Source organism: Aspergillus karnatakaensis, assembly GCF_047715665.1.
Source record: "Aspergillus karnatakaensis strain CBS 102800 unplaced genomic scaffold BJY04scaffold_1, whole genome shotgun sequence".
NCBI lineage: Eukaryota > Fungi > Ascomycota > Eurotiomycetes > Eurotiales > Aspergillaceae > Aspergillus > Aspergillus karnatakaensis.
Genome location: NW_027395713.1, coordinates 165239 through 177803, shown reverse-complemented (window position 1 = coordinate 177803; position 12565 = coordinate 165239). Strand labels below are relative to the sequence as shown.

The following is a 12565-nucleotide window of genomic DNA, read 5'->3' as shown; positions in this document are numbered from 1 at the left end:
CGAATTTCATCTCAAGTCGACCTACTCCCGCTGGCCTCATCCGCAACCATGGATGTGCAGCTGTATGTTTACGACCTGTCCCAGGTGGGTTGACCTAGATCAAACTATAGGATGCTCATGCTGACAGGGTGCAGGGCATGGCGCGTATGGTATGTACTTTGCCCAGTCTCCTACTGGAGATGCGCTCTAACTTCGGTAGTACTCCCTCGCCTTGACAGGCACGCAGATGGATGCCATCTACCACACCTCTCTGGTCTTCAACAACGTTGAATACTACTTTGGCCAGGGCATCCAAACAGCCAGGCCCGGTAGCACTCATCACGGACAGCCGATGGAGAAGATTCACATGGGTCAAACCCAGCTTCCTTTCGAGGTGATAGAGGAGTATCTGCAGTCCTTGAGCTCGATCTATACGCCAGAGGTATGACTTTTGTCTTGAGGAGTGCATCATACACTAATGGAATAGTCATATGACCTCTTTCTACATAACTGTAATAACTTCACACAAGATTTGGCCATGTTCCTCGTCGGAAAGGGCATTCCCGAACATATCAGAAACCTACCCCAGACCTTCCTAAGCACGCCTCTGGGGCAGATGCTGAAACCCCAAATTGAGGGTGCACTGCGTGGCGTAACTCAAGCTCCAGGACCGGGTCTCCAACAATCCGCTGTCAAACCTTCTCCCGTCCAGCCACCCCAGCACAAGGTCCAGGTGGTGACGAACTTGAAGGAGGTTGATAGACTACTATCCTCGGCATCAAAATCATGCGCAGTCATCTTCTTTACCTCAGCCACATGCCCGCCATGCAAGGTGCTGTACCCACTGTACGACGAGCTCGCCGAAGAAGCCGGCCCTAAAGCGGTTCTTATCAAGGTCGACATCAGCGTGGCTCGTGACGTTGGGATGCGGTACAACGTACGCGCAACACCAACGCTCATGACCTTCCTACGAGGTGAGAAGCTCGATCAATGGAGCGGTGCCGACCCAGGCAAGCTACGTGGAAACGTCCGCCTCCTCCTTGAGATGGCGCATCCTACACACCGACACCGCCAGCTTCATCTTCCCAGTTTTCAGCGCACAATCAGCAACTACGTCCTGTACAAGAAGACCCCTCCACTGGAGAAGCTCGTTCAGAAGCTCAAGCCACACGATCAAGACCCTACACTCTTGTCAATTATCGACCACATCAAGCGCCACAGCGCATCAAAGACTACAGCAGACATTCCCCTTCCAAACGACCTCCCCTCCTACCCAGGCTACCTACAGCAGACCTACCACTCTATTCCGGTAGAGAACCGGTTTGCCCTCGTGGACCTCGTCCGACTCCTCTTCATCGATCCTAGAGTAGCAGCCTATTTCGCCGAAGACACCACCCATAAAGTACTCCTCACTTTCTTCTCGCTAGACTCCGAAGCCACCCCTTACAATCTCCGCATCATCACCCTCCAACTCGCCTGCAACCTCTTCACAACCCCGGTCTATACCAACCACCTCTCCGACTCATCTTCTCCCCTCCGCCCAACTCTTCTTACCCTCCTCACCACCTCCCTTCTAGACCCGCATAGTAACCTCCGCGTTGTCGCCGCATCTTTAGCGTATAATCTTGCGACCCTCAACCACAACGTCCGGTTTACCGGTGGCACATCGGAACCCCTCACCGAGGAAGAACAAGTGGCGCTCACAGCCTCGGTGGCCGAAGCAATCACCCAAGAGTCAAGCAGCGCCGAGGCACTGCATGGATTACTCTACGCGCTGGGGCTGTTAGTCTACGAGGCCGCCTGGGACGGCGCGGTGATGGACCTTTGTCGTGCATTAGGAGTGAAGGAGGTGGTGGAGGGCAAGAAGGGGGTTGAGGGGGTGAAGGGGGATTCTTTGTTCAAAGAGGTGGGAAGCGAGCTATTGGGGAAGGGGCTGTAGATTCCAACCTCCGTCTAGAAGCCCGGTCGAATCTTTTATATATTGAAACCTTGATTTGGAGTCTGTACTTTTGTTTATGTTTCTAGAAGACGCGAAGGATTGGCATAACAGCAGTAGAGGCAGTTACACCTAATCTCGACCATAGAGAGAATCCAACGATCAGAAGCCACAGAGTCACAGACTAACGACCGCTGCTTTGTTCCATCACACCGGGGTACTTCTGTCTTCTTTCTTTCTATCTCGAATCAGGTTCTAGAAGGCTGTCAACGCAAGGATCGCCAGGAGGCAGGCTGCAAACTGCCAAACAGACTAACGGTCAACGCAAGCAGTCTCAAAATCGAGTTTCAAACGGAAAGGAAGAAAGAAAGGAAGGAAGAAATGTGACAGATTGATCTACAATCTCCAAGCGCCCCCTACAACACCCCGTGCCATCTTCTTTGTCACTGACACAGACTACTGGCCGGCGCCAAATGAGGCTTGACGTATTTGCTTTTTCGGTGTTTTGTCCCCCTCGCTCGAATCTCGATCTTTCTTTCGCTACGTGCCTAAGCGCCTGCTAATCCGTCAGCCTCATGCCCCGGTCAGACGGGCAACATCCATGCCATGGCATGATGGGGGTGTTGCGGTTGGGGGCTTGTACGACTCTGGAGACTGGTCTTTGGGGGTTGGAGTTGGGGGAAGGGAGGGGGACTGTGGGTGGCGGCTATCGCTCGTTAGACTGGGTTAGGTACCTTCACGTACTACCGGTTAGGCAGAGGGGGCAGTGACACGGACACGAACACGACACGACTCGACTTGATGGGACTGGACTGGAAGAAAGACGAGGCGAGAAGGAATGAGACAAGACAAGACAAGACAAGACAACAAAGACAGCGAGGCGATGCCATGCGATGGATGGATGCGTTCAGTGTCCTCCGTATTGTTTGTTTAGTTTCCTGCCTAAGAGTATATTGCCAGACGCAAACTCATCTTAGCCTTCCAAGTCCGGAGTATATACTTCGGAGTACTGTCTGTCTTAGAATAGATTGTAAGTAAACGAAATACAAGGAGAGAGGCATAGTGATGATGATCATATCTCGTATTGATGAGCTGTACTGTTCACATGCTCGGAACTACCTATTATGCTACCTAAATAAAAGAAACAGTATGGATGGGTATGACGCTGGGCTATGCTAAGAAATGAAATGCTAGGCAAGGAAATGCTAACGTGAGCTGCTGTGGCACGCTCGGGTATGATAGGAATGAAGGCTCAAGATCAAGAGTACACGACTGGGTATCGAACATGACAAGATGGATGATCGCTAATGCTGGAAAACAGGATGAATGGCAAAAGAAGAAGCAATTTCCCGAAATGGAGAAAACAGGAAAAGGTGTGAGTCATACTCCGGAGCAGACAGACACACAAGATGGAGCGAGATGATAAGATCGGGTGAGATCCGATCAGGATTAAGAAAGGATTAAGAAGCAGAAGAGAAGTCGGTGAAGATGGAGAGGATGATAGGCTGGTGGGGGTTGTCAGGTGTGAGCCGGAGAGATGCGGGGGTGAGTCTTCACAATTTCTGGAGGCCGCCGACTGCGACTGCAAAATTAGGTAAGCCGCGCGAGCGTCGGGTCGGGCATCAAATCAAACGCCGCGTGAGGCTATTCCCGTCCGCTCGACGCGATTGCTCCAGGCACGTGTGCTCAGCCTCGCTGCAATGCTGTTGCTGCTGCTGCTGCTGTCATGCTTGCAAGGCGTGCTGGTAATGCTCTTGGTTGGTCATCATGGTTTGTTGGGGGTGGTTTCGGTCAGCCCTATTCAGACACGACCAGCGCGAGGCGACCGAAGCCAAGGAAAAGGCATTCGGTCTACGCGCGGTAGACGACCGTCTTGGAGTGGGAGGTGGTGCGGCGCTTCTTTTCCGCGACCACAGGCTTGCGCTGCTTCTTCGTGCGCTTGTTGGTCTCCTTCTCGGTGGCGGCGAGTTGAGCGAAGCGAATAGCTTGCTGCGCTTTGGCGTGGGCCTGAACCTGCGCGAGGAAGCGCGCTCGCTGGGCCTCCTCTTCGGCTGCAGCTCGGAGCATCTGAATTTGCTGTTCGGTGGTCAGGCTGGCTCCATCCATGCGCGGGTCGTAGGCGGCGGACTCCTCGTCAATAGCTGGCTCGGGAGTGATGGGACCATCGGGAAACAAGTCCTCGTCGGAGAGATAGGCGCTCGCTGTGGACGATTCAGAGTCGGCAGTGATGAGCGAGGGGCGGTTGGGCCATGATGGGAATGCACAGGCGTTGTTCAACGAGTTGGATGAGAACGAGCACTTCCTTGGTGTGATGTCAAGCAGGTCGTCGTTGAGCGACGGAGGCGGCGGCGGTGGTGGCATACTCGCCAGCGGCGAGGATGTGTTGCTGTAGCTGAGATCGAAGTAGGCATGTTGGTTGCTGGAGCTGGCCTCGCTGAGAGAGGAGCGGATGCTGGACGGGTCCCTGCTCCAGGGCTGGAATGGGTAAACCATGATGTTGGTGTGGGAGGTGTTTCTTGTGTAGATGGTGGTGAGTGGAGTTGATGTTTGGTGGAGAGAGGAGAGGGAGGGTCGACAGGCGACGGTATATATAGAGGGTTGGTGTGAAGTTATGGTGAAAGAGAAAGGGCGAGACAAAGTGGCGGCGAGCGAAGAATGGATATATAACAAGGGAAGAGGAAAGGGCCAGATCGATCGGGGTTCTGGACTCCCTTGCATTTCCCTCCAGATAAGCCGCGGGGGGGAGGATTTATTTTATTTTTTATTATCCGTTTTGGGATTTCACTTTATTCAATTAAAAAAGAATTCCGAAAAATAAATCAATCGGGCCCCACCGACAAAGCCGCGACGCAGAAGAAAGACTGAACAGAGCAACCCTGGCGAATGAGGCGTCCACTGAATTTCCTGACACCCTGCGAGTCAAGCGCGGCGATCAGGCGGATGGCGTTCCGGCTGCTGTACGATGGCTGCACCGGAGATGGGTTGATTATTTGTGGTTTGCTTGCTGTGTCGAGTCGCGGTCAGAGAGCGAGCGTAAAGTGATGAGTCTTGCAATAATCACTTTGAGCCTGATGATAGATAGAATGGTACTTTGTTTGGCAACAATAATAGAGGCAGAATCAAAGACTCGAAACTCCATCCCCCCCCTCCCCCCGGGGCGTGGATCACTTGTTTTTGAGAGAGAGCAGCCTTTGTTATTGCGTTTCTTTCTCCTGTATCGGTCCGCGGGCCGGGGAAGATCGGATGGAATTTGGGGTCGTGGGGAGAGATTCCCAAAATGAATTGATTTATTGGCATTTCTTTTCTATTACCCGCCGACGGCTTGTTCCTCCATTTTCCCGGGAGAATTCACTTCCCCAGACTCAAAGTCAGCTCTGAATAACCGTTTACCAGCCAAAGTTTATCATCCTGACACCTAGCCGGAGTATCTCTCAGACTCAACAATAATAATCACGATTACTCAAACCGTTACTTATTACTCACAACCAGTCAAGACAACTCATCTCCGTGACTGAAGCGGTCTGAATTCCTTACCCAACCGGCACTTTTGGTGCTTCACTTGGTGCTTTGAGTTGGTTGGCCTTGAAACGCTCCTCACCGCTTCTTAGATTGCAGCGAGGTGTTACGTACCGCGGGCGGATGTGCAATGCTGCTGCTGCAAGACTTACAGTAAATCCTCCTACATCCAGTTCGATTCGACCCTGGCGAGAATTTCAGATGCGACTGAGATAAGGGTTCAGGCCCTCATCGCGATACCCCTCTTCTGCAGGTTGGCAACTTGGCCTGCACCTTCTGGCGGTCAGCACCCTCCAACAAACACCCGCGCGACCGCTTTGTTTGAGGAAGGCGATCAGTACTTTTATATCAAAAAGCAAAAATCGGATCATCCAGGAACTTCCAAATGAGGTCTTTCGTCTCCAGATCACGGGCTTCTCCATCGGCGCGGTATGCGCGGGGAATCTCCGGCATTTCTTCGCTGAACATGAATGGCACTGCCATGTTATTATATTATATGGTAGCAACCGTTGGATCGGACCTGAACCACGGGTTGAATGCTCACACATGAACGGTCGAACCTGTTTGCGGCCCCCAGTCCAACCCTTGTCAATTGTCACCTCATCGAGTTGCAACGGACAACTGCCGCTTGATTAATCCAAGCCTCTAGAAGACAAAGAACAGAGCATCACCTTCTAGCTCGTCACTGGTCGTCGCACCATCGCCGAAGCCCCCAAACTAGTAATTAACCGCTCTAACCCTACCCCCAACAGGGCAAGGTCTGACTCCAACGGCCTGCCGGGAATTCTCCCGTACTCCAACCGTCTTTTTCCGTCTCCGCCTAGGCGGATGTGATTGCCTCCTTCAGGATTCATCGATGGTCGAGACTCGAGACCGCTCATTGTGTGAAATGAGGGATAATTTGCGGGAAAACTCCGGCCCCAAATTCGGGTTTCGGCGGAGTGCCTTGCGAGGGATTCTCCGCTCATATCCCGGCTGAATGGATACGAAAATCGAGACTATTGCGAATTCGAGAAGGCCGTTCGCCCATGTCTGGCCCTCGTCTCAGTCAATTGCCGAGGTCTCCCCAGACTGTTGCCAGGGGCCTCGTTTCACGGTCGCTCTTGATGTCATCTCTTTCAGGTGCACACACGAGGCAGAGTACGACCTCGGAAGATAATATCGTGAGACGGCTCCTGAGTCCTGACTTGCGACGGATGGTATGCTTCACAATTATGGTGCTCTCAGCCAATCGTACTTTTAGTGTACCCCTGCTTCCGCAGCTGCATGTACGGCTATCTCAGAATCGTGATCCATCAATGCAACCTGCCCAATCCGGGCGGAGCATGGAGTACCAGGACACTGGTACCTCACAACCTCTCCATCGGCGGTTCGGCCATATACCGTCAACAACAAAAGCGGTAGATGCCATGTCTGCCCAATCATGGATCCTTTTTATTAAGCCAGCCGCGGTAAAGTAAATATTTATTGGACCTGATCGACTCAGTATTGAGGATATCCCCAATCAGGCAAGGGAACTCAAACTTCAGCAGATCAGTGTCAACCACAAAGAAAGACGTCCAATGGTTTGCAGTGCTCTTTACAAACGGCTTGCGCGCCATTCGCGGAATTGCTCTCCAAATCTCACTCCTCGCATTGCTTTTTCCGTATTCATCCTGATGATCAAACCGCTGCGTCGGATTCCCCCACCACCCCCTTTCACGCGGCAGCTAAAAATCAATGATGCGACTCGCAAGTCGCAGCTAAGATGAATCGTCGCCCAAGGGGCCGCGGCGAAGCAACGAAACAGCCCCATAGTCAGGCCGTAGTCTCGTCCAGCATCATACACATCAGTACTAGTCGGCTTCAGTCTCCATAGACGATCCGTAACCACATGGTACCTTTGGCCCCGTAGTTTACCCAGCAATTCCAACGGCTGGATAATTCGCCAGTGCCGGTCAACCAATGAAACCCTCAGCCTTCGTCACTGGCAAACGGGTAGGGCCGCGGAGCCACCGGAACCAAGAAGCTAATTCAAGCTAATGCCCAACCAACGTCCCAGGAGCTGGGTTGCAGTGGGGCGCGCCCCTTTTTTGGCTCCGGTGTCCTGGTAACTCTGCTGCAAAGGAGATCTATCATCTTGAATCTCGACTATCGTGATCAGTCGGATTTCCCTTTGTTCATCTTCACAGACCAGAATACATGATGTGTCTTGAAAGGGGAAGAGAAGGTTAGGCCCGATTCCGGTGGAGAGACGCGTCGCGGAAGGGTATTCTGATCCGTACCAAGATTAGGGGCTAGATCAATTGCTTGAAGTTGATCTGTCGACTGCACTTTGAAGCTGGCTGCGGCACTGGTGGTTTGGACTTTCTGCAGCTTCCGTACTGTCTTTCGTATAGGGTACTTTTGAGACTCTGCCTCTCTCCAGGGCTGGAGTCTGCACTGTCCGAATTAGGTTCTCACTCTCCTGTACAATATGTACATTCCAATGCTATGCTATGCTATGCTATGCACAAGCATCAGAATCAAGTTCTGACCGCATAGCTCCAGCTCAATGCGATGCATATAACTCCGGAGCATACCTTACTACAGTCTTCGATCGCTACTCGTCGGACTCGACTCCCATGCTACTACGTTCATGCAGAGCACGGTGCTCAGTGCGCATTCCAGATCACTTTGGTCTTCGCTGTTACTCTAGCATTCCTAGTGACGAAAGCTCACTGCCCATCTGCAAGCTTCGATCGCGGATGCACATTCCAGATCCTGGATTCCACAGAGCTGCATATCCGGGGACACAGACACGCCACTTCTTCAGATCATAATGTGTGGGGGTTGATTTGATGGAGAAAGTACCTTTTTGCGGTTATCTGGGAGCTTGTGAGAAACGTGATCTATACAATATCGCATCGAGCGACTTGAGACCTACCTACGAGACCCAAACTGTAATATTTCCCCAGCAAGCTAGGTTCACTCGACCATGCGCACCGCGAAGTATCAACAAATCTAGACCAACAAAACAAACCTCGAAGGGACTCTGCAGAAACTTGAAAACGTCGCAGAACCCTGGATTCTTCATGCGAGGCACTTCAAGGTAGGAGCTTTGATCCCCGGGATCCCCATCCCCGACCCTCCCCGCTAGGAGCTCGAAGCAAGGGATGAATGTAGATCATCGACAGATCGCGGAAGACGGAGTATGGAGGACGGAGTCTGCGGAGGCCTTTTGCCACTAATTCTGGGGTTGCTTCACCTAAAGCTATTGGCTCTAGTATCACTTCTTTGACTGAATCTCGGGGTATACCAGGCACCAGCTCAAATCACACAGTGCCCCCACGATCCTTTGTCCCTACGTACTTACATGAGAGATGGCAACGGCGCACAGCGTAACAGTCCCTCAATGCATCACATCAGTGCCACAGTGACACAGGCTTCTCCGCAAATGCAAGGTCAAGCCACTGACGACGATTGTGAGTGTGAGCTCTCCGACCGCAACTTCGATACAGAGTTGAATGCGCGACGCACAGATCAAGTCCGGAAGTTTATGGTATTGGTGGTATGTGACTCCTCACCGCGGATTCCTCTTCCCGCAGACAAGGCGCCTCCGCGTTGAATATCGAATGTGATCCGCACGGATTTCCGGGTCGAGAAGCTACAGACTCCAGAGCTACGGTAAGATTCCATCCATCCAAAGTTCGAGCTTTAGCTTTTACTTTGATGAAAGGGCGGCAGTGTCGGACGTATCTCCGGCCTGTATCCGCATCTGATTCAGAAGTCTGGACTCTCCAAAGTTTCGTTGTGGAAATTGGAGAGATCCCTTTTAGCAGAAGTGAGGCGCGACCAGCAGCCTTCCCCGGTTGTTCCAGCGTTGGCCTCCTCCCCGGAACCAAAACTTCCTTTCCTGTCCTGTCCTTTGTCTCTGGGTGAACCTCCAGCTGGAGGTGAGTTTAATAGCCGAGGTGAGGGAGAGCGGCTATTGAAGCTGTTTCACTCATGATTCAGCCATCAACATCAGCCATTTTCATGGGGAAATTCGGTCATCCAACGATAATTCTTCCGCCGGACAAGGTATTTCCGTCCGCCCGTCTGGGGTCCCCAGATAGGCGAGAAGAGGAAGAATCTCCGTATCACTCGCCTCCCTCAAAATAGAAATCCCACGGAGCTCCCTCCACAGCAGTTTCCTCGGGTGAATGGTCTCCGCTGATTGCTCTGTAAATACGGTGAGGAACTCGAATCTCGATGAAGATTTCCCAGCCAAGGGTGATGAGTACGCGTTCGCGCCTCGCCACCGGCAAATGATCGGCTGTGCAGCAGTAGTACCTTCGGACCATTGCCGTCGGGTAAAACCCGCTTCTTCCTCGGTGCTTTTTGACCCCAAAGCACGAAGTACGAAAATCGTGATCGTGACTGTCAGGAGCTCGGTCTGTGATCGTGATCGTGATGACTGTGATGAGACGCCGGACGGTCGCAAGACCGAGGTCGGAATATCTCGGGCATAAAATTAATCCCATGCATTATCTTATGATTATGTTATGTTTTGCCTCTGGCTTATGCTTCGCTGTCGCTGTCGCTGTTATACTCGGTATAGGCTTACTCTATACATGTGAAGACATAAGGTATGACTCCATCTGAGCTTACATATCCATGACTGAGTAGTCCGGAGTAACGTAGCAGTGGCCAGGATAAATGAGATGTCAGGGCTGAGGAGGCGTGGTTGTCCCGCGTGGCAGCTTCATGCAGTGAGCATGACTGATATATATATTGGTGGTGTGCTGATATTTAACCGAGTGGGCTGCAGCATCCAGCGAGAGCCTCATCTTACCACACAGCATCACTCTCGTATTACTCAGGTAGACTCGAAATGAAACACGACAGATTACTCCGGAGGACTCTCGGCCTTCGCCGAGTAACTCACCCAAGTTCTCGAGTCGAGGGCTCCAGGTCCGTCCTCTCCAAAACTCCAACTACTCCAGTGCTTACGATTTCCTATTTGGGTGAATTAAGTCGCATTAATGGTTCAGGCTCAAGTGGAGGGAGCTTGAACTCTGAAAGATTGCGATGACTGCATGGTGCATGGTGGCTTCCGCAAGAACAGGGTCTTTATTTAGGATATCTTGATATCGCGATTTTTTCTCGCTTTTGGGAAAAGCCACCCACGTCGCGAGGTAACGTGGACAGACACTCTGTATCCCGTACGGGATAGTCGTTCCTGCTCACCGCGAGATGGACGATGGCCTTGGAGTTGGGCAACGTGTGGTGCACCTGCAATGGCCCCCTGGCCCCCAGGTAAGAAATCCAGGTAATCGCGCTTATGGACGAATTCCGGTCTACCCCTCCATCACGTTTTTCAGTCACCCCCACCTTTGATGCTCTCACTCATGCTCCCCACGTCCTGTTCGAAATTCGAGTGACAGGCAGAGCACGTCAGCAGCTCTCATCCTGATACGATGGAAATGTAACCTTGCGGTGTTTAATTTCTTCACATCGTGAATAACCGTTGGTGACTAGTAACTCGAACACTAGGTGGGGGCGCTGCCCCGCTGTCTGCCGTTATCGCGACCAGGGTGGTGTTCGAGAAACCTTCCACACAGCTCCCGTCGATCAGGTTGCATCAAGATGAACTAATTCGATATCATAATTAATACTCACCATTATCGTCAGGCGTGAGCTGAGGCCCTCTCTGCGATTTTGCCCGCTGACGCGACAGGCGGCGGAGTCCGGCGACTTGGATTTCGTATCTCGCTCCTGTCTGTGCCTGTCTCAGCCATCTCTATCAAAGCGAGAGACATCTGTGAGCGCCGTGCGCATGTGAGATCTTGTTACTGGGTTCTGCAATGACGCTGCCTTGACAACATCGCATGGTGGATCATCACTGGCCAGAACGCGTGTTTGTTGATCTCCAATCAAACGCACCATCAACGATCACCACGAGTCGCTGGCTCTCGGTCCGAGTTCATCTTATCAAATCAGTTCGAGAACGACCGTGCAGGGTTTTCAGATAAGGCTGAACTGAACCCCTCCATCGCATCCAGACCCTCGAGTCCTCGACTCTGACGCGTACGTACCCGCTTAAATTCAGCACGCACCTCGACTCCAGACTCCGCAGAGTCCAGACAGCCACTGTCATGCCAGTCAGAATTCGCCGTCCAAGCGTCTTTGCTATGACTGTGACGAAATCCCTGATTAGCGGACCTTGACGCCGTGTTCGACAGCTTTTGGCGGGCTCAGAGAGGCCATCCAGCTGAGCGGTTGAGACAGGGCCACCCTTGTTCCTGATTCACGCGAGGTTGGTGGACGGTCTAGACTCGAGCACACACACACAGTTTTCTCCTCCACTGAGGGGCACTGACAATGTAAAACATGGTCTCGAAGGTGTACTTTTTTTAGTACGTAAACGATTCGTGCGATGCGCACTTGGATTGGATTTAGGCTGTGAATCAAACAGGTCCCCAAAAAGATCGCTGGCGGAACCTCGAGTCCGTAACATCCACCACATCCACATCAAACCATGATTTGATTGAGATCAGTGCAATCAAATCAGACAGTCTCCTAGTCTGGAAGGTCTGCAAGAAATAGCGGTGAACCCAACTCTGATTGCTTTGTTAACGTGCATGAATAACCTATCAACCATGCATGCATGCACCCTCACCCGCTGCTGCCGGCCAACCAACCCCTCCATCCCGGTCCTTCAAACCCGAAAACAAACGACACAGGGTGATGACTCAAGTCTAAAACATGCAAACAAGGCAGCGCGTATGCTGTCTTCCGAGTCACAGACTCATGAAGTTTGATAATCATGCTGGCGTTGGTCTCGGAAATGCAATGGACCTCTAACTATCAAACTGTCAAACTTCCACCAGGATCCTTCCTGCAGCAAGCCATCTGCCATCTCGACAACCCGACCCGGTAGTTCCGCCAACCCAACCCAATGTGATGCAGAAGGTCCTTTTGTTCTTTGATCAGATCAGTGATGCGACCAGGGCTCCGATCCGCGCGGGTAAATACATCCCAGCCGCTGCCGCCATTTACCCAGATCTGCATACACATGTGCATCTACGGATTGTTCACCGTCTTCTCGGGGAAGTACATCCCGACATCTGTTGCTAAGTATTTGCGGTGAGTTGACCGTATTTTGACCCGTTCGATGCGACAATGACTGTT

The 12565-nt window shown here is 52.1% G+C and overlaps 2 protein-coding genes across 2 annotated transcripts; one reads left to right on the top strand and one right to left on the bottom strand.

Moving 5' to 3' along the window:
- Positions 1-48: 48 nt before the first annotated feature.
- BJY04DRAFT_212326 (bifunctional C97 family peptidase/thioredoxin family protein) lies at positions 49-1918 on the top strand (the record flags this gene model as incomplete). Its single annotated transcript, XM_073714557.1, has 4 exons — positions 49-84; positions 135-149; positions 200-421; positions 467-1918. 4 exons carry the CDS (start codon positions 49-51, stop codon positions 1916-1918), a joined length of 1725 nt encoding a protein of 574 aa, XP_073577097.1.
- A 1848-nt stretch (positions 1919-3766) lies between these two features.
- BJY04DRAFT_212325 (uncharacterized protein) lies at positions 3767-4408 on the bottom strand (the record flags this gene model as incomplete). Its single annotated transcript, XM_073714556.1, has 1 exon — positions 3767-4408. The coding sequence occupies one exon, from the start codon at positions 4406-4408 to the stop codon at positions 3767-3769; it is 642 nt and encodes a 213-aa protein (XP_073577096.1).
- Between the last annotated feature and the right edge of the window lie 8157 nt (positions 4409-12565).